Genomic DNA, 25085 nt, shown 5'->3' with positions numbered 1-25085 from the left:
GAAGAGTTCTACAAAACTCAATTCTTCAGTCTTGCTTTGATAGAAAGTCTATACTAAAAACAAACAATAAAAACAAATTAAAAAAACCCCTATGTTACCAAGAATCTAGGCAATGCACACAGCAGCTTCTCATCTCCACACAGTTAGGACAACAGAAGGCTGGAAGAGTAAAAATACAACAATTGTAAAAATCTGGTTAATCTAAATAATTTCACGCTCCCAAGTTCAAACACAGTCTTTCCTGCTTAACTACTTAATAGGCTGTTCTGTAGATGCAAGAAAAAAAGACTGGGCTATAGGACCAAGATAAAATATGTCCAGCATTTGTTTCCAAAAACTGAAATTTCACAGACATGTTTGTGAACAAAGCCAATGCCTTCTTGTTTATGAAGTAATGATTTCTTAGCAAATATCAAAAACACTTTCCTGTTTAGGTGCAGAACTTTTCATACAGCCTGAACAGGTTACTACTAAAGAATTTTGGAGACAAGAATGCCAGATAAATCATGCAGCTAGTTTTGATTGTATAAGACTTTGGGAGCAGAGTGAGAAGACTTGGTCAAACCCCAATTTAAGATCATTCTTAGATTACAAACTTTTGGGGGGCAAGGTCTGTCTTTGTTCTGCATTTCTTCAGTGCCTAGAGCAGTGGGGTCTTGGGCAAGATGAGAGCTCATCAGTGCTTTAACAATACACACAATAAGTAAAAACAGTACATACTCTATATCTTCAAAAAGTATCCACTTTATGCCCTTATTTTGAGAGGCCCACTGCACCCCAGTAAATGCTTGAAAAATGTAGTAAAAAAATCACCCAAATTGCAAAACTAATGCAGTCAGTTTGACACAAGTACATAATGGCAGAATTTGCATGATTAAAACTGAAGGGAAACCCACTCTGTTTGAAATTGCTTCACCAGCACTGAAACTAACATGGATCAGAGAGATGTAACCAGTTCATGCACAGCATCTTAACAGAATACGGAAGGAAAATATTGTGGAATAGATGGTACAGTGACTCCATGAACAGCTTCTCATTTCCATCTCCTATTTTTAGGTGTAGGATGAACAGGGCAGAGGAAGAGAATTGCTGCTTTTTGTGCTGGCCTACTCATTTGAAAACATATAGATCAGGTGGATTAATTTAATTGTAACCCAAAGTCTTAGATTTCCCCTATGGCTCTTTCAGTTTCCCAAATGGCTGATGCATGAAATTAAAAGAGTAAAGGATGGGATTTGAGAACAGAAAACAGCGCTGTTTAAAAGACAGACTGTCCCAGTGTTTTTTTTCTTTTTTTCCCTTTGTAACAAGGAGAGCAAAAATACACATCCAAAGTGGGAGAAAAGAGGTCAGAGGGGATTAGAAAGCACAGTCTTCCAAGTTTGCTTCTGTTCTGCCAATTGATACATTAGGTTATTTAAGAAGTGGTAAATTCTGCAATAGAAAACAGGCAGCAGAAAACACGGGGATCATCATCTCCTCCCAGTGGCATTGAGGTCTGTACAGTCTCAGTCTCTTCCTTCAGGATGAAGAGCGTAGCCTCCTCACACTGTTACTACCTTTTAGTGTGAAAAACGTGTTCTTTAGACACTGAGCGCTGGAATTCAGAAGGCTCCTATTTTGCTAGGCTAAAAGGAACTCAAATATTCCAGTGCAACCTCGTATACAAATTTATACTGTTCCTGAAAGAGAGAGAGAAAACAGTGATACAATGATGCAGGAGAACTCTTATTATTTTGCCTGGTACTGAGTTCCTCCCAACTCTCCCCATATCTACCCCAGCTGAAGCAGGATCAAGCTCCAACATTTGATAATTTATACGCTTAAATCACACTTCACCAGGATCTAGCATGGACACTGCCCAGAAATGTGCAAAGCCGCAGGAAAGAAGAGATAACCACAGAAACACTCATGATACTGAATATTCATGCTTGCTCCTACTACACCTAATGCATACACCTGAGGCAAAGATTTCACTCTGATTAATATAATGATTTAATTAATATGAACCCTGAAGTACCTTACTGGATTTTTTACACATCTTTATTCCCTTTGCATGCTGATCAGAGGGGAAGGGACTTACCAGTGATTCCACCATGTTGGATTTGTTATTTCGTAATGTCTTTACTATATGGAATACATCAATGATATTTTGCTGCTGAATCATTTCACAGACACTGCAGATGGCACAGAAAGTGCCACTGCGCCCACCACCATTCCTAGGCAGAGAAGAAAAGAGGTAGTTTACAAAGCCATGCAGGGATCGGGTCATGGAGACAAAAATGCTTTCCCAGAGGAAACCGCATATACCAAATACTGATACCACATGTAGATCCCTTCTCTTAGTATGAAACCTCACAGGATTTATTTTAAGAAATGGTTTGAAAAATGTGAAAGCCTCTCACAGGTTAGACTTTAGGTATACAACTAGGAAGGCTGCCATTCATTTAACCTCCGTGGCCCAGTTCCCTCACTTCTCAAGTAGGAAAATCTTATATTAACTTTTAATCTTGTGAGACTGAATTCATTTGTTTGTAAAGAGTCTAAGGGCCTTGTTACACACTGCACTTTGAGCTGCTCAAATGCTGATCGGTGTTAGTGCTAGTTCAAATTTGGAGCACTCGTACCTTAAGGCTAAAGCCCTTCTCTGACTGTCCCCCATCTGCACAGCTGTGACTTGCCACTGGAGGGCTGGTGAGAAGGGGCCTGACTAGGAGCTACAGCTGTGAGTCGTTATTACAAGGCTGGTGAGCCAGGACAGGTTTCTATCCCTACTCTAGGTCAGTGGTTCTGGACCTTTTTGGACTCAAGGCCCCCTTTACGCCCAACCTGCAGCCCCTAGGCCCTGCCAGTGCCCTTCACTCCCAACCCACGGCCCTCTACCCCCCCACCCCCACCCCTGCTGGTGCGATTCACATCTGACCTGCAGCCCTCTGGCCCTGATGGTGCCCCTCACTCCTGAACCAGAGACCCCTGGCCCTGGCAGCATGTCCCCCAGGTCCATTACTGTACCTGATGCTGGAGGTGTGCTTGGTGCAGGAGTTCTGGCAGTGGCAGCAATTAGCATCACCACCCTACTCTGCCCTACCATGCTGGGTCCTGCTAGGCAGTCTACAGCCCCATATCCAGTGGGAGGTGGGGTATGTGCCCCCACTACCTCCCTGATGTGTCACCTATGCCCCCCACCCCCAACCTGACTTATCTGCAAGGAGCTGTGGGATCTGTTCTCCACCACTGTCTGGCTGCCATATGCAAGCACACGCATGCACACATGCACATGGAGCCCCTTGCCATAACAGCCTCCTCCCACTCCTCCCAGCCCCAAACAGCCCCTTGCAGGCTACAAGAGTGTCAGCTTGCAAGAGGAAACCCACTATTTCCTATGTTCTCTTTCTTTAAAGTAGAAAATATGTCTTTTTCTGTGAATCTGGAGATGGCAGCAGCGGCAGACTGAGTCCAGGAGTGGGCTACCCCAGCTGACCTTGGAGATCACAACTGAACCAAATCCTCAGCCCCACGGATGCCCCTTAAGTCTGCTTGTGGCCCTCCGGGGGGAGGCAGACCCCTAGATGAGAACCACTGCTCTATTTGATAGAATGTGGAGAGATAACGGGATGGAGATGGATAATGAAGTGGGAGGTGGAAAGGAAATGGGGGTGAAATGAAGAAAGTAGGCCAATGAAGGATAAAATTAAAAGAAGTGAAAAAAAAAAAGAATTTAAAAAGAAATAAAGAGGAAGTAAATTAAAGAAGATCTTATAGTTTAATAAATTGAGATTTGGGATTGAGGTGTGAGGGATGTTGGTCATGCTTCCCAGGGTGGCTAGGAGGTAAGATCAGTGAGGGAAGGTGTTTTTGGAGGAGATATTGTACCTGTCTCAGGAAGGAAACCCCAGCTCATGGGGACCCAATCTGGTCCTCTACCTTGTTCCCCTGTCCCCTACCATAGACCCCACTCCTGGACCCATCCATGCCCTGCAACCTGGCTAGCAGGCATATGCTCTGCAGGCTGTTTGCACAGGGTTACACCTCTAGAGGTGGGAAGGTTACACCCCTGGGGGCTGGAAGGGGACTTGACTTGGTGCCAGAACCACCCTCTGGGCAGTAGAGTTCAGGAAGGTGGAACATTTGTCCACATAGTACAGGAGGGTTGGGGAGGGGACACTGCATTCTGCGATTCTGGAGGCCTTCACCTTGGGCAGCTCATCTATGGGGACTTGCCACGCATTAATGGACCATGATCTGGGTAACAGAGATCAGAGATAAACCTGTTCTGGAGTGGCATAAATTTTAACCTGCCTAAAGTGTGTTTAAAACTAGTTTTAAGTGTTAAAATATGAACAAATCCAGGGGTTAAGAGTTCCAGGAGCTGCCTAAAATTAATATGTAACAGGGACCTAAGAAGATAAAATTTTCCTGTAGGGAAGCTCAACATAGTACTAATGGACTAGTCTTGTTCTTAGGATCAGTTGAGGACTATGGTAGGATAACCAGACAGTATAAAGCATCAGTGTTTTGGTAACTAGGGGTGCACTGATAGAGATTTTAGGGGCCAGTACCAATACCTGATTTTTAAGGAGGCATATCGGACAATGCGGATTCACCTGCCATTGTGTGCACCCGGATGGGGGCACGGGGGTGGGTGTCTGTCTCCAGAACTGCGCAGGGTGCGGACGAGTCAGGCTGCAGCTGTGGGCTGGGGCCAGGGCTGCACAGAGCTCTTCCTGGCAGGGGCTGGGCAGGGCTGTGCTTGGGGCAGGCAACAGTGCTAGTGAGACTGAATTCATTTGTTTGTAAAGAGTCTAAGGGCCTTGTTACACACTGCACTTTGAGCTGCTCAAATGCTGATCGGTGTTAGTGCTAGTTCAAATTTGGAGCACTCGTACCTTAAGGCTAAAGCCCTTCTCTGACTGTCCCCCATCTGCACAGCTGTGACTTGCCACTGGAGGGCTGGTGAGAAGGGGCCTGACTAGGAGCTACAGCTGTGAGTCGTTATTACAAGGCTGGTGAGCCAGGACAGGTTTCTATCCCTACTCTAGGTCAGTGGTTCTGGACCTTTTTGGACTCAAGGCCCCCTTTACGCCCAACCTGCAGCCCCTAGGCCCTGCCAGTGCCCTTCACTCCCAACCCACGGCCCTCTACCCCCCCACCCCCACCCCTGCTGGTGCGATTCACATCTGACCTGCAGCCCTCTGGCCCTGATGGTGCCCCTCACTCCTGAACCAGAGACCCCTGGCCCTGGCAGCATGTCCCCCAGGTCCATTACTGTACCTGATGCTGGAGGTGTGCTTGGTGCAGGAGTTCTGGCAGTGGCAGCAATTAGCATCACCACCCTACTCTGCCCTACCATGCTGGGTCCTGCTAGGCAGTCTACAGCCCCATATCCAGTGGGAGGTGGGGTATGTGCCCCCACTACCTCCCTGATGTGTCACCTATGCCCCCCACCCCCAACCTGACTTATCTGCAAGGAGCTGTGGGATCTGTTCTCCACCACTGTCTGGCTGCCATATGCAAGCACACGCATGCACACATGCACATGGAGCCCCTTGCCATAACAGCCTCCTCCCACTCCTCCCAGCCCCAAACAGCCCCTTGCAGGCTACAAGAGTGTCAGCTTGCAAGAGGAAACCCACTATTTCCTATGTTCTCTTTCTTTAAAGTAGAAAATATGTCTTTTTCTGTGAATCTGGAGATGGCAGCAGCGGCAGACTGAGTCCAGGAGTGGGCTACCCCAGCTGACCTTGGAGATCACAACTGAACCAAATCCTCAGCCCCACGGATGCCCCTTAAGTCTGCTTGTGGCCCTCCGGGGGGAGGCAGACCCCTAGATGAGAACCACTGCTCTATTTGATAGAATGTGGAGAGATAACGGGATGGAGATGGATAATGAAGTGGGAGGTGGAAAGGAAATGGGGGTGAAATGAAGAAAGTAGGCCAATGAAGGATAAAATTAAAAGAAGTGAAAAAAAAAAAGAATTTAAAAAGAAATAAAGAGGAAGTAAATTAAAGAAGATCTTATAGTTTAATAAATTGAGATTTGGGATTGAGGTGTGAGGGATGTTGGTCATGCTTCCCAGGGTGGCTAGGAGGTAAGATCAGTGAGGGAAGGTGTTTTTGGAGGAGATATTGTACCTGTCTCAGGAAGGAAACCCCAGCTCATGGGGACCCAATCTGGTCCTCTACCTTGTTCCCCTGTCCCCTACCATAGACCCCACTCCTGGACCCATCCATGCCCTGCAACCTGGCTAGCAGGCATATGCTCTGCAGGCTGTTTGCACAGGGTTACACCTCTAGAGGTGGGAAGGTTACACCCCTGGGGGCTGGAAGGGGACTTGACTTGGTGCCAGAACCACCCTCTGGGCAGTAGAGTTCAGGAAGGTGGAACATTTGTCCACATAGTACAGGAGGGTTGGGGAGGGGACACTGCATTCTGCGATTCTGGAGGCCTTCACCTTGGGCAGCTCATCTATGGGGACTTGCCACGCATTAATGGACCATGATCTGGGTAACAGAGATCAGAGATAAACCTGTTCTGGAGTGGCATAAATTTTAACCTGCCTAAAGTGTGTTTAAAACTAGTTTTAAGTGTTAAAATATGAACAAATCCAGGGGTTAAGAGTTCCAGGAGCTGCCTAAAATTAATATGTAACAGGGACCTAAGAAGATAAAATTTTCCTGTAGGGAAGCTCAACATAGTACTAATGGACTAGTCTTGTTCTTAGGATCAGTTGAGGACTATGGTAGGATAACCAGACAGTATAAAGCATCAGTGTTTTGGTAACTAGGGGTGCACTGATAGAGATTTTAGGGGCCAGTACCAATACCTGATTTTTAAGGAGGCATATCGGACAATGCGGATTCAATTTCTGATAAAGCTGCATGTAGCTGGTAAGTCTGTTGTGGTGAAAGGGGAGTGGAAAGGGAATGGATGTGGGGGTGCAGATCAAGGCCCCTGCGGTGAGGGAGAGAGTGGAACTTGGGCAGGGGCTGGGGCAGCCAGCTCAGCCAGGGCAGTGCAGGGTGTGGGATGGAGCCATGCTCATCTGGGGGCATGGGGTGGGTGGCAGCTCCTGCCATTGTGTGCACCCGGATGGGGGCACGGGGGTGGGTGTCTGTCTCCAGAACTGCGCAGGGTGCGGACGAGTCAGGCTGCAGCTGTGGGCTGGGGCCAGGGCTGCACAGAGCTCTTCCTGGCAGGGGCTGGGCAGGGCTGTGCTTGGGGCAGGCAACAGTGCTAGAAGAAGGACTACGGTGGGGGGGGGTGAAGCCACCCCAAATTAAGCCATAGACTCTCCCCCCCCAACCGTGCCCCAGCACCACCACCTCTCTCCCTGAGAACAGCCGGGCCCAGATCCAGATCCTCCCCACCACGTGCCAGAAAGAGCCTGTCACAGCCTGGTCCTGCACCCTTCCTTGCCCTGGCTGGGCAGTGCCTACCCCAGCCCCTACCCCAGACACAGCCTCACTCCCTCCCTCACCATAGGGGGGGTGTTAATCTGCCCCCCAATGCACCTTCCCTCCCCTTCCACCACAACAGACTTACAAACTGGATGCAGCTCTCCAAGCTGCTGGGCTGTGCACCTCGTTGCGTGCATGCTGCACCGCAGCTGCGAATATGCATAGGCATTTATCGGACAAATTATCAGGCCAATTTCTGATAAATCAATTTTCCTTATATCGGTACCGATCCAATATTGGACTGATGTATCGGTGAACCTCTACTGTTTACCACATAATTTTCAATAAAAATGGCACCTTACTATGATCAATTTCAGCTATTAGATTTCTTTCTGTCATGTACACTGTTTAATCTAGCCTTTCCAGTTCAGGAGACAGCTGTCTTATCTGATTTCCATATCTATAACTGACTGTTCATCCACCACACGCTGGATTAAAAGTATTTCTTGTTCTACTTACAGACAGTGAACAACAGTGCGTCCATCTCTCCCATCATACTGCTCCTGCCACTTCTCCAGCCTCCTAACCACCTTCAGAAGGGAGCGTTTGGAAGGAGGGGTGTCCCTGTATGCTGGCCAGCCAATGTATTGCAAGTGCTGCACTATACGATATCCATCCTGGGGCTAAAACATAAGTTATTCATTTTCATGATGCCATACGAAGCAGAGAGGACAGCAGGGTGACAATGGTTGCTGGTTACATATAGATTCGTTCTATTGAATTTGGCCTCACAAATATTTATTCATTCTTACTAATCAGCAGGGTATGTTCACAAGCACATGACTAACTAAGGTACAACTGAAAGAAAGGACACTGGAGCTGGATACAAGCTGTTTTTATACAGAAAGAAGAACGTCAGGAGAATTTTGATGATCTCAGGTTTTATAAAGCAGAGGAGGACATGCGACTGCTGAGATCCATATTTTCATCAGGGAGTGAAGCCATAGCCTAGTGGAAGCATGTATATTTTTCCCCTTTGCCTGTTTTGAAGGCTGGCAGTGCCCTATCAGAGGCAAAGCAGGCTTCAAAACATCTGTAGGGCATGAAAGGAAAGAAGCTGGTGAAAAATTCTCATGAGGATTTCACCAATGTCAAGCAGAGACCTGTTTCAGTTTGGTAACAACATAACCAAGTTGTCACGTAGACTTGGGTTTCAGAATCAGACTGATACACAAAACAGGATGGAGGTGTCATTTCTAGAGGCCTGCCAGGATCACCATTTCTAATAGTGAGAGGAATAGTCAGGGTGGTCCTGGTGGGAGGGCAGGGGTGGCAATTGGGGTGACTGCCCGGGCCTCACACATTGGGTGGCCCCACACACAGTGCCGTAAAGGCCATGCCGTGGCTGCCATGCACTGCCACTGCCGAGTGCCATCAGCTCTGCCACCACTGAGCGCTGCCGGGTCCAGCCGCTCCCCCCGGCACAGGCTGATATGCCCCAGACCCCGAACACCCCTGGGGACAACTCTGTGAATAGTCAATATGGAAAGGGTGTCTAGCTACATAGAACTCTGCCAAAACAAGAAAATGAATATTATAGTTGCCCACTACAGCAATGCAGCAACAAGTCATGGTTTCACTGCACAAATACAATGCCCAGCCAGCCAGCAGGCAGTGAATCTAAATTTAGATGCCACTCCTCCTGTGAAGCCCTGTACAAATGCTTGACAGAGAAGAGAAGATAACAATATCCTAGTCATGTGACTAAAATTGATGATAACTTTATACAGAGTATTACATAACTAAGGTAATTTGCCCTCAGAGATATGTAGGAAATGCTATTCCAGGTATGCACAGAATTCCAGTTCATGTTATTCACCTCTGATTTCAGCAAATAGTTTTCCTGCTCAAGTGCACTGCAACTAATTCTGGAGTGGAATTTTATACTTGGCCTGCAGATTGGTCTCCTTGGACCACATACCTCATATCCCTCTAATGGGTTCTCTCTCAAATGAGCCACAACATGTGGTTTACAGAACAGGACTGATGGATGAATAAATGGGGCACCTGAGGCTTAACTGATCTTACCCTGGCCATGTTGCAGATCCGGAATATCCTGTTGATGATATCCTCATCAATGTCTGCTGAAACAAACTCCACTTGGATTGGCCCATAACAACAGGATGTTTTCTCTGGCCAATACTGCATGCAGAGCTAGTGAATGTACAACAGAAATAGAAGGCAAGTCAAATGAAGACTAGGAAATTTACTGTCAATCCTTTATCTCCAACTCACATCTACTTTGAGAACCGTAATCTGCTCCCAGTATAATATAGGACATTTATTCAGAAGGAACTCCTTCTGTTGCAATTTAAGTTTTCTGTGATGTAAGCATGAATGAAAAAGGTTAATTTCTTGAAAATCCACCTTTTTGAGTACAATTGATAACAGATGGAATTTTGGGGTCCAAAGGTCAACTAAAGCGATTGCTAGGTGGGTACTTCTGCAGGGGTACAGATTTAAAAATAAAAAAGTCTGTAGGTGAAGATAATATGAAGCATGGAAGTTCTGCGTTGAGAATTAATGAGAAAACAGTGTAAATACCAAGAGGATTCATCTTAATGCAAGCCAAGTGGAACTTTATTTTCATGTGCTGCCAACTTTTCTTCATTTGGATTGTAGCAGCAAATAGAGATGGACAGATCAGATTGCTTAAAAAAAAGTGCATTTCAAACTTCAAAGGGAATCAGAACTGAAATGTGGCTGGTTTGGTTTATTTGGTTTTTGTTGTTGTTGTTGCTTTTCTGTAAACTTAGGGAAAAAAAGCACATGCTGGTTTTGGCTGAATTAAGCAGCACTAAAATACTGCAAGGTAAACTAGAATCAGAGTTGCTGCAACCTGGTTAGATACAGATGGTACCAAAATCTTGGATGAAATCTCATTAAAAGATGTTTTATGTTAAGATTTTAAGGTTCGAAAGTTTCAAAAAGCTAGTGATTCGTATTAGAACCTTTGGAGATTTCTCTGGACTGGAATTTAAAACCTGTCCAGGTTTTATCATTGTTACCAAGAATCTTGAGGATGTACAAGTGAGTTGCATCATGTTTGTTTGAACTCTCAATATATCTTCATACATAGGGGCTAGAAACTGGTTGGGAAGTAATTGTATACTACATCTTCATGCTTGTATTTTTTTTTTGGGGGGTTGGGGGGGGCAGAAGTAAGTCAGTATGTTCACAAGCTTCCATTCTTTGGTTTAATTCCACACCCATGCATTCAGGTAAGCTCAGAGATCCTTTCATTTATTTCAGAGAAAGATTTTTTCTAGAGAAATGCTCTAAGGGAAAAAAATATATACAGAGCCCAACTGAGGTGGAAAAAAAAGAGTAAATCCTACTGCAAAATTAAAATAACCATTTTTATAAAGGCCTTAGAGATCCGTACACACACAATTTTATTTTTGCATGGAACTGCTGCATTTGTGTTTTCAGGTGGGTCACATGTGCCCATCCTGGGTAAAATACCCTATTCATGAACTATTTCTGTGAAATTAAGGAAAGTAGGCATACAAAATACACGTGTAAAACTGCACGGAACTACAAACCACTTTGTGAAAATCAGGTCTATATTGCTTTCCAGTTTAAAATTAAGTCAGTATATATTTGAGTAACAACAACATCTCCTTTAGTATATGGATATCCAGTTTTCTGGGTTTTATATAGTGGCTGTTAGAGCCGTAACTCATTGGGAATTCTGTGTTGCCAACCTGGCTAGCAAAGAATGTGCCTCCATCCTGCATTAATGCATTTAGTATCATTGATGTTTCTGCAGAATGCAATACTGTCATCATGTCACACACTGGTCTCGATAATTGAAGTTTAAAACTGGCAGGCTGTCTTCTAATTTGGTAATTATCATGGGGTATAAATTGTGTTGATCTGATAAAGCTGTATGGCTATGTAACTAGGATGGTGCTGTATAATGCTAATTTGCTGAAAACATATCATGAGGCAGAAAAATTCACTCTCTAGAGTAACAGTATATTCATCACATATTATATAAGATTCAGGGAATATACATTTCTATAACAATCCTTGGGCTAATGGAATTTGTTGCCTTTCATCCAGGTCCTAGATCAATTGACAGTAGACCCCAGACTGACATAATTAACAATTTTGAGTTAGCAATGTGCCTTGCCAAATCTCCTTTTCTTCTAGTTAAGCATCTCTGTTAAAAACAAAACAAAACAAAACAAAACAAAACTAAATGGTAGGGAAAACAGCAGAGCAAAAAAGGGTGGTATAGGTAGAGGGTAGCCAAGAAAAATACAGAATCTGTAATGATGGAGGATTTCATTTTTTCCAGAGACCGAATATGAAATAGCTAAGGCAGGGTATAGCTTATATTTCCAGAGAATGTGCAGCATTTTTTACTTAACAGCCTTTTTTGGGCAATGAACAAGATTAAAAGCCACTTTGGATTCAATCCCAGGACATAAAAGGAGACTGGATGAACCAGACAGAAGATAACAAGCCCACGGGAATCAGAGATCCCAGGAAAATTGGATTTGAGACTTCAGAGACTCAGGACTCAGTCACCCTAAGTGCTTGGACTTTAGAAAGGCTGAACTAAGGACCACCTTACTGCAGAACAGACTCAAATTCACCCTGTTTGGAAAATCCCCCTGATGAGCACATGATGTTTTTTTCCACTAACACACGTGAAGAGAGTTACACACTTGCTTCCTTCAAGTGAGGACAGATAGCAAGAAGCAAATGAAGGATGAAGCCAGAAAACACCGAGTGAGTGATGGTTCATTTTCTGCTGTCTAACAAGAACTACAACATGTGAAGTTGCAGTGCCAAAAAACCATATCTGAGAATACATGTATAATAATCCTTTTTATTGAAAAGCTGGTTAATGTATCATCAGATGCACTGAAAGTTTCAGTGTGCTTCTCACCCCTAGTACTGAAAATAATTTTAGAATAGCCGGTCAAGTAAACAATTTATAGGAGGAGGAAAAAAAAGGTAGCAAAATTTTTTTCAATGGTTTCCCCTTTTCCCTCTTGTCTTTTTGTTCATTTGAGAAGTATATTAAATCAGTTTCTCATCAGGAGTGGCTGTTGTTATTAGGAATTTGGTGTTTAACCTTGGTTAATGCACTCATAACAGCTAGTGCTTCTTCAGAATCATATCTGGATTATTTAAATCTATCAAGTTTGCAAATTTAGACTGGTAATCTAAGGAAAAAAGGCTCTGTTAGGTGACTGTAAATACGCCTTGCTTCTGATCTTTTGGAAATACTATGAGAACAGGTTTGTTTTGTTGACAGAGTTATAGTATTTCTGTTCTTGTCTCAGCTGAAAAATGACGGTCAAAAATGAAAAACAACAGTGGGAAGTAGTGAATCAGGCTGTTTGGAACCACAAAAAATTAATCAGTCTGAGATCTGGGTAAAGATTTAGGATCAAGTCCACAAAGGTATTAAGGCATCTAACATCCACTGATTGATTACATTCTGAATTGTTGGCCTATTCCAACCAGTTTCCTTTTTGCCACAACTTTTTTGCTAGGCATAAGCAAGGCTGTAAATTAATGAAATTCCTTTATGTCTGTGAATAATACTACTTGATAGAGCTATTAAAAATCCACCTACCTGTGCAGCATCCATTTCATTCAACATCACTATGGAGGAGCAGTTGTAATCAAACACCAGCCTCCAGAAGTCTGCTATGGTATTTGGTAAAGGGTGCTGGGTTACAATAAAGGCAGCAGGTTGCTTGTGGCTCTAACAAAAGAATAAGATTACTTAAAAAAATCAATCACCTTTTATTCAGATGAATATTAAACCCGGGAGGCTAAAACTAGGCAATCTGAGCCATTTAACCAGATTATACAAATTCACACATCCTCTTCCTTGTTATCGCTGTGTGCTGAATGAAGCTTTCATAATGGATACTTTTGCTCCCAATGAAGACATTTCATTACAGATGTGTCACAAGAACAGAGATTATCCATATACATTATTTATGTTTTGGGAGTCAGCAAATAATAATAATAATAATAATAATTAGCAAGAAAACTGACTGTTATTCTTTTTTGCTGCAGTAGACTCTAGAGGCCAGGAGACGAGCTAACCCTCTCCTTGATTTTTTTCTCTGGGAGCAGAGAACAGAAAAGCTGGCACACTTGGATGAGAAACCATGCTTTAAGGGAAACGTTGCAGGATAGTATACAGGGTTACAGAGTTCTAGTCCAGACTCTTCTCTGTGATTTTGGATAAAGCCACAGCTCTTTCTAGATTCCTTATGTTCCACAGAACTATAATCCCTACCTCTTTAGGATATTGGAAGGTTTAACATTTGCAAAGCACTTTGAGCTCACAGGATAATAGCTTATTACTAATGCATTTTTTTTTTGTGCATGGCAGACATAAGTACACCCCCCTCTGATGTACAATTCTGGACACTGTACATCCATGAGAGAGGACAAGAATCAAGATGAGCAATAATTCTTGAAAAGTACAAATTAAGATTTTGATTAAAGAAAAAAATACTGAAGCTGTAGCATGACTGAGACATAGGGAGACAATTTTATCTTCATGTGTCAGCAGTGGGTAGGAGAGCTTGGCATGCTTTATTTTGTGAGTGGGAGTTTTATAGTGCAACATATCCAGTCTCCTGGCTAATACTTTTGAGGGCTGGCTGAATCATAGCTCCACCAAATGTGTACATGTGCAGGTAGGTGGTAGGGCAGGTGGTAGAGAGAAGGAAAAAGGTAGCTGAGTTTTCATGAGATGACAGATTAAGGGGTGGATGAGGAGACCTCTGGGGAAAGTAAAAAAAAATGAGCAGCACTGAACCCAAGTGGCCCCAAAATCCATGAAGCAAAGTAGGCAGCCAGGCTTTACAACACACTGAAAGAAATAGCAACAAATAAAGGCAAGATAGGGTGGAGTGGCTGTAGGATACACACTCTATTCTAAACTGAAAATAGTAGGCATGTGGAGGAAAGAAAGGGGGCTGGTAGATGTTCACTTATGGCAATATGAAATCTAATCCTTCATCCCAATGATCATGCCTCCTAGCATGAGGTGTAATGGTTGAGACTGGGATTCAAATCCCAATTATGTCACTGTCTGCTGGATTTGGGTGGGGAGGGGGAAGTTAATTGACTCCACCTGCCTGGCAGCAGCAAATCCAGAGGTTCCTTGGTGTGACCCTGGGATAGGGAAGCCTTTCCCTGATCCTGGGGTCTCAATGGACAACTGAAAATTGTGTGTGCAGCTTGGCTGCACATGTGGTTTTTACATCCCCCATTGCAGAGGCACCCTGGGATTAAGGAGCCTCCCCCCAATATTGGGATACCCATGGTTAGGATGCATAACTGCCTTGCCTTTAAAGTACAAGGTATTTTAAAGTGCCTTGCTCCACAGCTCTGGGGACCTGCAGGGAAAGGTAGTTAACATGCAAGGTTGTGGGGAGCCCCTGAAGTGACCTGCCATTTTAAAATACTTTGTCCCACACCCTCTACAGGGTCTGCAGGACAAGGAAGAAAAGGCTATCTGGCATTAGGATTGATACATTCCTGGTGGGGGGATCTTCTTGGCCCTGCTCCCCTCACTCCCCAAGCTTTGGAGCCCACTCCCCTAGCAGTCTATTTTTGGCAATGGTACTGATGCTGTCTCAATCCTGATGCCAAATTCTTTCCCAGCACAGTGCTGTGATACCCAAAAGCTTGCCTACATCTATTCTAACCAGGCAATTGGTCTAATAAGATATATCACCCACAAGAATTCTTAAGACAAAAGTATCTTTTAGAAGCCAGCAACACATTTTTGCTCGCGTGTGAACAGTGTACAATTAGCATGGCACTGCTATAGTTTTGAGATGTCAGCCAAAGCAAACCCTTCTTCATTTGACCCATTTTTCAACCCTGGAAAGGAACAGGAACTAACAACCTTGACCCACAGTAGGACTCCCAGTCCTACTAGCATGGAGTCTGTGTTTTACTTACATCCATGAGCGCAGCATTGATGTAGTTGCTTGATTCACCATCCACAGAGATGAGGAAGGGGAGGCACCGGTCCAAGGGCAGCACATCCATGCAGCGATTTTTGTCATGGTTCCTTGGCAACAGACCAATGCTGCAATCTTCTGGCCGAACACGTGGTGTCACAATATTGAGGGTCTGTATGCACAGGAGAGAGAGATGCAAGTGAAGTACCTTAGAACTTACCTTCAGGAATTGGATCTTTAAATACAGAATACACATATTTAGCACACACTTTGCAACCTGTTCTTTCTGTTTTGGAAAAAAAGGAATGGCCCATTCGGTTGGGCCTTTGAAGCTTCAGAAACATGGCAGTGTTGATTTGGGACTTTGTTTTGGCCTTTGTAAAGGTAGGGAGTAGCCACCCAGTTAAGTTTGGTTGTGCATCCAAACTTCCTGAAAGCTTGGGGTTGTTCAAAATGAGGATTTTGCTTTGAACCCATCTCTGATGTTGAAACAGATAGTTCAGTATAAAAGAAAAAAAAAGTACCTCTTGAATAACTTTTTCTACAGGTATTTAGAGCTCGTCCCTGCTGTCAGATGAAATCAGACATCTATTGCATACTCTTTTGTTATTGTATGCAACAAACTAGTAGAAGCAGTGCTAGACAAGTGTCTCTAGTGGGTTATGGAATAGAGAAAATCCCACACAACTTACTGATTCGTTTGATGTGCTGGCTGGGGAAATTTTTAGCTACTTGCACGATTTCACAATGATTACACTCTTAATTCATACAACACAATTTTATTTTAAAATTCGTTGCTACGTATATAACACTACTTAGCTTTAAGAAATACCACAAACATTAAGAACACAATAACTACATATATCAGAAACAATGCTCCGAATGCACTTCCTTCCCAAACAATGCTATAAGAATTAGTATTACATAAACAACTACAATTACAACTAAAAGTTAAATTTGAATCACTACTATTATTTTCATAATATACTTACAATCCTAGAATTCCGAGAAGCCAAACACCTAAATATGCTTTCATTCCTCAGTAGTACAATTTAATGGGTTGGCCTCAGTAGTACGGTTCAATGGGCTGGCCTCAGCAATACGGTTCAATGGGCTGGCCTCAATACTGATAGGACTAAGTCCCCTTCCTTCAGTCCCTTTCGGGTGCTCCGCGGCTTCAGCGTGAACTAAGAGATTCGTGTTCACAGAGAGGGTGGTTCAGGTGATCAGTCTGATCCAGCCTACACTTGCGATTCTTCCTTCGTTGTTCTGCAAGTGAGGTTACCTCCAAATTGGGACAGTAGGTTACAGTTTTTATTGAGTGAGTTGCCATCTTGGGCCCCTCCTACCCAAACCTGTCACTACTCCCAAATTTGGGCTCAGATCTTACTCAACAGATTCTTTTGCTTGGTAATTAGTTTATTTTGTTGATCATTTAATTATTTTGAGGAATTTCCATATCACTGAATTGACTCATAGGTTTTGATTTCTTGGAATGTGGGATGTTTGCTTAAGGGTCATTTTTAGGTTAACTTTGTTAAAGGCCTCTAAAGATAAAATTCAAGAGTTAAGACTTTGAGCAAAGTCAGGACCTTCTGCACATAGACCAAAACAATGGCCTAGATAAGAAGATAAATCTTGTCTTCTTCCTAAACTGGCTAATGGGCAACTATTATAAGCATTCAAATATTACATTCAATATGACAACAAGGTCAGACTGTAAGTTGATTGGAGGCTTTCCATTTACTTCAGTGAAAGTTGTTTGAGGTTCAAGCTTATTATAGGTGTTGCAATAGTGCTGTATTGAATAAAATGTAGTTAATACTCCCCCCCCCTCTTTTTTCAAGTTGTTTGTAAAGTACTCTGGGATCATTTAGAATGAAAAAAACACTGGACAACACAGATATAGCTTGGAGCTGTTTTAACACCCTGCATTCTGCAAGTCTCCAGCAAACATCATTAAGGTTCAGTTTAAACTCAACATTTTGCAGGATCATGCCCTATCTTTTGGTATCACATCTAGGAAACCTATGATGATTTCATCTGTCAAATCCGCCCCCCCCCCCCACACACAACCAAAGGTTCACTCCTAATATATCAGAAAAGTTTAATATTCTTCTCTCATTTAGATTGAAGATGGGTGTCAACGCTACAGCAAGAGCCATATTTTTTTACCCAGTTTCTGAGTCTACACCCAGAGATATCAGGTCACCCCCCCCCCCCCCCCACACACAACCAAAGGTTCACTCCTAATATATCAGAAAAGTTTAATATTCTTCTCTCATTTAGATTGAAGATGGGTGTCAACGCTACAGCAAGAGCCATATTTTTTTACCCAGTTTCTGAGTCTACACCCAGAGATATCAGGTCTCACATTCTTTTATACCTCCCCAGGGTAGAAGAATATATTTAGCATTCAGACAAAACCCTGGGTTTCAGTTTTGGGTGTACTGATTTTGTCTGGTTTCCATTCCCGTGGATATTCTCAGAACACATAATTGTATCTTAGAAACATAGCATGAGAGAGAGAAATAATTTTAAATTAGCATAAAGTCTATGCATGCAAATCTTATTTTGGGTCATGCCAGCCTTTGGTAGAGACCATAAGCAGGCCTCACTTTACAAGTCACTACTAACCCCTGGGATATTGTTCTCAGCCTTTTATCCTTAACTGGCCCTGATCCTGCTTGAGGGAGAGCATTATTTTAAATCAGAGAATCATAGAAAATTAGGGTTGGAAGGGACCTCAGGAGGTCATCTAGTCCAACGCCCTGCTCAAAGCAGGACCATCCCCAACTAGATCATCCCAGCCAAGGCTTTGTCTAGCCACTACATCTTAAAAACCTGTTCCAGTGTTTTACTACTGAGAAAATTTACTACTGAGAAAATTCTTCCTAATATCTAATCTAAACTTGACTTGCTGCAACTTAAGACCACTGCTCCTTGTTCTGTCATCTGCCACCACTGAGAACCATTTAGCTCCATCCTCTTTCAACCCCACTTCAGATAGTTGAAGGCTATTAAACCCCCTCTCAGTCTTCTATACTCTAGACTAAATAAGCCCCCCAGTTTCCTCAGCCTCTTCTCAGAAGTCATGTGCCCAGCCCCCAAACCATTTTTGTAGCCCTCTGCTGGACTCTCTTCAATTTGTTCATGTTCTTTCTGTAGTGGGGGGCCCCAAAACTGAACACAGTACTCCAGATGTGGCTTGACCAGTGCTAAATAGAGGGCAATAATCACGTCCCTCGACTGGCTCGCAACATTCCTACCAATGCAGCCCAGTTTGCTGTTAGCCTTTTTGGCAACATGGGCACACTGTTGGCTCATATTCAACTTACTGTTCACTTTAACCCCCACATCCTTTTCTGCAGAGCTGCTGCCCAGCCAGTCAGGCATCAGCCTGTTCTGGTGCATGGGATTGTTCTGACTTGAGTGCAGGACTTTGCACTTGTCCTTGTTGAACCTCATGAGATTCCTTTTGGCTTGGCCCAATCCTCCAATCTGTCTAGGTCACTCTGAATCCTAGCCCTACCTTCCAGTGTATCTACTTCTCCCCACAGCTTGGTGTCATCTGCAAACTTGCTGCGGTTGCACTCTATGGCATCTTCCAGGTCATTGATTAAGATAGTAAACAAAAGTGGCCCCAAAACCAACCCCTTAGGCACTCCACTTGATACTGGCTGTCAACTAGACATTGAGCCATTGACTACTACCCTCTGAGCCCAATGCTTCAGCCAGTTTTTTATCAATCTCACAGTCCATTCATCCAGCCTGTACTTCCTTATTTTGCCTGTGAGAATGTTGTGGGAGACCGTATCAAAAGCCTTGCTAAAATCAAGGTACTATACATCCATTGGTCTCCCTGCATCCAGAGCCACTCATCGAGGGCTGGGCCAACGATAGGTAAAGCGCTGCTTGACCTGGTACTGGCAGCTGGGGATGACCTAATCAGTGACCTAATAATCGAAGGGAAGCTCGGTGACATCGATTGCAAGCTGATGACCTTCGCCATCCACCATAAAGCTGGCAAGTCAGTCAGCAATACAGAAGTCCTCGACTTCAGGAAAGCTGACTTTGACAAACTCAAGAGGCTTGTCAGAGAGGCCCTAAGGGATAATGACCCCAAGGGAAGGGGAGTTCAGGAAGAGTGGTTGCTCCTCAAGGGAATGATCCTAGATGCACAAGCTATTCCATCTTGGAGGAAAGGCAGCAAAAGGGCACAGCAGCCCCTTTGGCTCAACAAGGAACTAGCAGATCTCCTGCATCTAAAAAGAAAGACCTACAAAGGATGGAGGACGGGATCCACCTCCAAGGAGGAATATTCCGCACTGGTCCAGACCTGCAGGGAGCGAACCAGGAAAGACAAGGCTGTGATGGAACTCCAACTAGCTACTAGTATGAAGGATGATAAAAAATCCTTTTTTAGATATGTGGGGAGCCTAAGGAAAAGCAAGGGCAACATTGGACCTCTGCTAAACCAGATGGGACAACTGACAACTGACGCGAAGGAAACAGCCAACCTACTAAATGGGTACTTTGCATCGGTCTTTCACCTGTCCCATGGGATGCCTCTGCCCATCACGGGACAGGGAGGCCTGAGTGAGGGAGATTTCTTGCTCTCCATCAATGCTGACCTCATGAAGGAACACCTTGAGAGGCTGGACACCTTCAAGTCAGCTGGCCCTGACAGTCTACACCCCAGGGTACTCAAGGAGCTGGCAAGCATCATAGATCAACCCCTGGCATGAATCTTCAAGAACTCCTGGCACTCTGGTGAAGTACCCAAAGACTGGAAGAAGGCCAATGTGGTGCCTATCTTCAAGAAAGAGAGGAAAGTGGATCTGGCAAACTAAAGGCCCATCATCCTGACCTCTATCCTGGGGAAGGTCTTAGAAAAAATTATCAAAGTGGCCATTCTTAATGGACTGGCCGATGGCAACATCCTGAAGGATAGCCAGCATGGGTTTGTTGTGGGTAGGTCTTACTTGACCAGTCTTATTTCCTTTTATGACCAGGTGGTGACCTATCACCTGGACGGGGGAGAGGAGATTGATGTTGTATATTGTGACTTTAAAAAAGCCTTCGATCTGGTATCCCATGATCACCTCTTGGCAAAACTGGCCAATTGTGGCCTTGGGTCCACCACGATCCACTGGCTGGGGAATTGGCTCCGTGGTCGGACACAGAGGGTGGTGGTTGACGGAAGTCAATAGTCATGGTGCCCTGTTACCAGTGGGGTCTCTTGGACCTATATTGTTCAACATCTTCATTAATGATGTGGACATTGGTAGTCAGAAGCGGACTGGCCAAGTTCGCCGATGATACCAAACTTTGGGGTAAAGCATCCACACCTGAGGACAGGAGGGCGATCCAGGCTGACCTTGACAGGCTCAGGAAATGGGCCGATGAGAACGTGATGGTGTTTAACACGGAAAAATGCAAGGTTCTCCACCTTGGGGAGAAAAACCTGCAGCATCCTTATAGGCTCGGCAGTGCTACGCTGGCTAGCAGTACAGATGAAAGGGACTTGGGGGTCATGATTAACCACAAGATGAACATGAGCCTTCAATGTGATGCGGCTAGTAAAGTGAGCAAAATGCTGGCTTGCATCCATAGATGCTTCTCAAGCAAATCCTGGGATGTCATTCTTCCATGGTACTCAGCCTTGGTAAGGTCGCAATTGGAGTACTGCATCCAGTTTTAGTCTCCACAATTCAAAAAGGATGTGGAGAAGCTTGAGAGAGTCCAGGGAAGAGTCACGTACATGATCAGAGGTCAGGAAAACAGACCTTACGATGACAGGCTGAGAGCTATGGGATTCTTTAGCCTGGAAAAGCACAGGCTCAGGGGTGATCTGTTGGCTGCCTGTAAGTTTATAAGGGGTGTCCATCAGGATCTGGGGGAACATTTGTTCACCAGAGTGCCCCAAGGAATGACAAGGTCTAATGGTTATAAACTGCAAAATCATTTCAGGCTGGACATAAGGAAGAGTTTCTTTACTGTCCAAGCCCCCAAGTCTGGAATAGCCTGCCAATGGAGGTGATTCAAGCACCTACTTTGAATGCCTTCAAGAGAAAATTGGATGTTTTCTTGCTGGGATCCTATGACCCCAGCTGACTTCCTGCCCCTGGGACAGGGAGCTGGACTTGATGATCTTCCAAGGTCCCTTCCAGCCCTAATGTCTATGAAATCTATGAAATCTCATCCCAGAAGAAAATCAGGTTGGTCAGACATGACTTGCCCCTGGTGAATCAATGCTGACTCTTCCTAATCACTTTCTTCTCCTCCAAGTACTTAGAAATGGATTCCTTGAGAATCTGCTCCATGATTTTTCCAGGGACTGATGTGAGGCTGACTGGCCTGTAGTTCCCCAGATCTTCCTTTTTCCCTTTCTTAAATATGGGTACTATGTGTTTGCCCTTTCCCAATCATCCAGGACCTCTCCTGATTGCCCTGAGTTTTCAAAGATGATGGTCAGCAGTCCTGGAATTACATGAGCCAACTCCCTCAGCACCCTCAGGTGCATCCCATCCAGCCCTATGTACTTGTATATGTCCAGCTTTTCTAAATAGTCCCTCACCCATTTTTTCACCACTGTTGACTTCTTGCCTCCTTTGCATACTGTGCTACCAGCTACAGTGGTCTGGGAGCTGACCTTGCCTGTGAAGACTGAGGTGAAAAAGTCATTGAGTATTTCAGTCTTTTCTGCATCCTCTGTCACTAGGGTGCCTCCCCTATTCACATTTTCCCTGATCTTCCTCTTATTACTGACATACTTGTAGAAACCCTTCTTCTTAACCTTCATGTCCCTTGGTAGCTGCAGCTCCAATTACGTTTTAGCCTTCATGACTTCATCCCTGCATGCCTGAGCAATACACTTATACTCTTCCCTATTTGTTTGTCCAAGTTTCCACTTTTTATAATTTTCTTTTTTGTGATTTAGTTTAGTTAGTGTTCCACATTCTCAGTTTTTACCAATTTTCACTGATAAATTCCTTCCTTTTTTTATTAAAGTTATTCGGGTTTTAATGATTTACATTTGTTTTTACTGATTTACACCTGTTTTTCAGTTCACTCACTTTTACCGGGTACAGTAAAATCCCTGTTAACCAGCATGAGTGGGGAATGGCTAGGGGGTGCTAGTAAGCTAAAAGTGCCAATTACTTAAGGCACAGGTTTCTAGCCAGACACCGGGGGCGGGGGAGGGGAGGGGGGAATGTGTGGCAGTGGCCACACTTGGAGAGTGGGGTGGTGGCTGTGTTGGGGCCAGGGGAGGGTGGCTAGAGTCACTGCCTGGGGGTGCAGGACTCCTGGCTCTGACCCTGGGCAGGGCAGGGCAGGAAGGCTACAGGAATCGATACCAGGGTGGGCGGGTCCCAGTTACACCCCAGCGGCTCCAGCTGTGGCCCTGCCCCAGGTGCTGGGAGCTGGGAGCCCTGTTGGGAAGGCAGGCAGGAGAGCCCGGCCCCACCCCCTGCGGCGGGCACTGCATCCAGCTGCTCTGCATGGGCCTGTGGGGATGGAGCCACTGCCCAGGGGCGTGGGGCTCCCAGCTCTGACCCTGGGTAGGGCGGGAGGTGCTAGTGAGGGATCAGGTCCTCCCCGTCCTCATCTGGCCGTGCGCCACTCCTCTCAGCCCCTGGGCTGCATCATGCCATGGTGCAGACAGGTGGTGTCAGCTGCTCCTGGGGCTACTGCAGGAAGGGTTGGGGTGAGTGGGGACAAGCAGAGCCCTGGGGGGTCGGGGTGCAGCATTGCCCAGCAGCTGCAGGCATCTGGCATCGACCACTCCAGGCGCCATTGCAGCAGGGGCTGGAGTGAATGGGGACAAGCTGTGCCATGCCCCAGGCCCCTTGGGGCTCCACTTATTCCCACTCACCCCAGCCCCAGCTGCAGTGGTCCTAGGAGTAGTTGATGCCAGCTGCCTGCCCCATGGCACAGTGCAGCTCAGGGGCTGGGGTGAGTAAGGCCAAATGGAGCCTCAGGCAGCTGGCATTGGCCACTCCTGGGGCCACTGCACCAGGGGCTAGGGTGAGTGGCGACAAGCTGCACCATGCCCCATGCCCCCTCTGGGGCTCCACTTGTTCCCTCTCACTCTAAGCCCTGCTGCAGTGGCCCTAGGAATGGCTGACACCAGCTGCAGAGGGAACTGTAATTTAGTGAGTGTGGGGCACTGGGGCATGGCTCTTGCTGGTACTTGCACCCGAGGAGGGCTGTGGGCTGGGGGGCTATGCCGGGCTCTTTCCGGGGGGTGTGTGCCCCTGGATTTGTGCGCCAACAGTGGCAGCGTGCTCTCATCCAGTGCACAGATCTGGGGGCATGCACCCCCTGGGAATAGCCTGGCATAGGCCCCCAGCGTGCAGCCTTCCTGGGGTGCACGTAGCAGCAAAAGCCACACCCCCCTGCCCTGCACCTACTGACAGTTCCCTCTACTTTGCTCCCTGCTGCACCCCCCAAACACACTTCCCTAGTCCCAGCCTTGCTCCCTATCTCCGTCACCACCATGGGAATGTATTATTTTTTCCCCAATTTAAAACACTTTTTTTCTTTTCTTTTTTTTCTTTTATTCTGATTTCAACCCGCTTTTTATGTTTCAAAACTAAACGCTGAAAAATTCCCAGATTTTTTTTTTTAAAATAAAAACTGAAAACGCGGAACACTAAGTTTACTGAAGAGTTCCGTGCTAAGCCAAACTGGTCTTTTGCCATACTTGCTAGTTTTCCTGCACATCGGGATAGTTTGTTCTTGCACTCTCAATAAGACTTCTTTAAAGTACAGCCAGATCTCCTGGACTCCTCTCCCCTCTGAACCTCAGCATGTTATTTTTTTTGTGACTTCACAGACACGGAGCCCCCTTGACAAACCAATCCAGGGGGCTCAGTATGCATTGAAAGTAGTGAATATCTCCTGCTGCCCCTAGCCTGTTAGTAGACTATATGAAGCCATTCTATTTTTTTCCTTTTTGCATGTAGATGGCCTCTCCTTGAGTTAACTTCATGGATTTAAAGAACAAACACCTGTACAATGATCAGATGAATATAAAGTATTAATACAGATCACATCCACTTCTGCTACAATGGTATCAAAGCAGCAAAAATCAGGATGTGTCTCATGACCTTCAAGCAAACTACAAATGTGAGAGTATTCAAATCTGCCAACTTCATCTGGAATTTGGAATGTCAACCTTGCTCTATATCATGAAGATCACTTGGGCTGTATAATTGTCCATGATTCTACATCCCTTTAATGAATTTCCATTTCTAGGCATTAGGCCTGTGCAAAGCGGCTAGTATTCACTTCAAATTTGGACTCGACTGATTTGGGGGACAGTGATTCAATTCAGTGATTCGAATCAGTATCTCAAATAGATTAAGCTGAATCACACAAGCCCATCCCCTGCCCACTCTCTCATCCCCAGCAATGGCTTCCCCGCCCGCCCCAGCTCCCAGAACTTTGAAAAAAAAAGCCCCTACTCACCAGCTGTTGCTAAGTAGGGGCGGGGCAATCCCCACTGCCCCCCCCCACTGCCCCATGCCATATGGGGGGCTCTGCATGAGCCCCCTGACCCCTGCCTGCTCTCCCAGCATCCCCCCATGGCTGCCCTGCCCAGCCCAGCTCCTGGCTCTTTAAGAAAAAACAAAACAACTCCCCCCCAGACTCACTGGT

The 25085-nt window shown here is 45.2% G+C and overlaps 1 protein-coding gene across 1 annotated transcript in view; it reads right to left on the bottom strand.

Moving 5' to 3' along the window:
• Positions 1-543: 543 nt before the first annotated feature.
• PTPRT (protein tyrosine phosphatase, receptor type T) overlaps positions 544-25085 on the bottom strand; it is a 418285-nt gene continuing 393743 nt past the window's right edge. The window contains exons 23-28 of the mRNA XM_006035110.3: positions 15418-15591; positions 13058-13189; positions 9487-9612; positions 7918-8081; positions 2084-2219; positions 544-1682 (exon numbers count right to left, since the gene is read on the bottom strand). Coding sequence (XP_006035172.2) covers positions 1629-1682; positions 2084-2219; positions 7918-8081; positions 9487-9612; positions 13058-13189; positions 15418-15591 — 786 coding nt within the window. The 3' untranslated portion in view covers positions 544-1628. The remainder of the gene's footprint in view (positions 1683-2083; positions 2220-7917; positions 8082-9486; positions 9613-13057; positions 13190-15417; positions 15592-25085) is intronic.

The sequence above is a fragment of the Alligator sinensis genome, unplaced genomic scaffold (genome assembly GCF_000455745.1).
Source record: "Alligator sinensis unplaced genomic scaffold, ASM45574v1 scaffold494_1, whole genome shotgun sequence".
NCBI classification, from domain to species: domain Eukaryota; kingdom Metazoa; phylum Chordata; order Crocodylia; family Alligatoridae; genus Alligator; species Alligator sinensis.
Note: the sequence above shows the minus strand (reverse complement) of the source record. Positions and strands in the feature narration are given on the sequence as shown.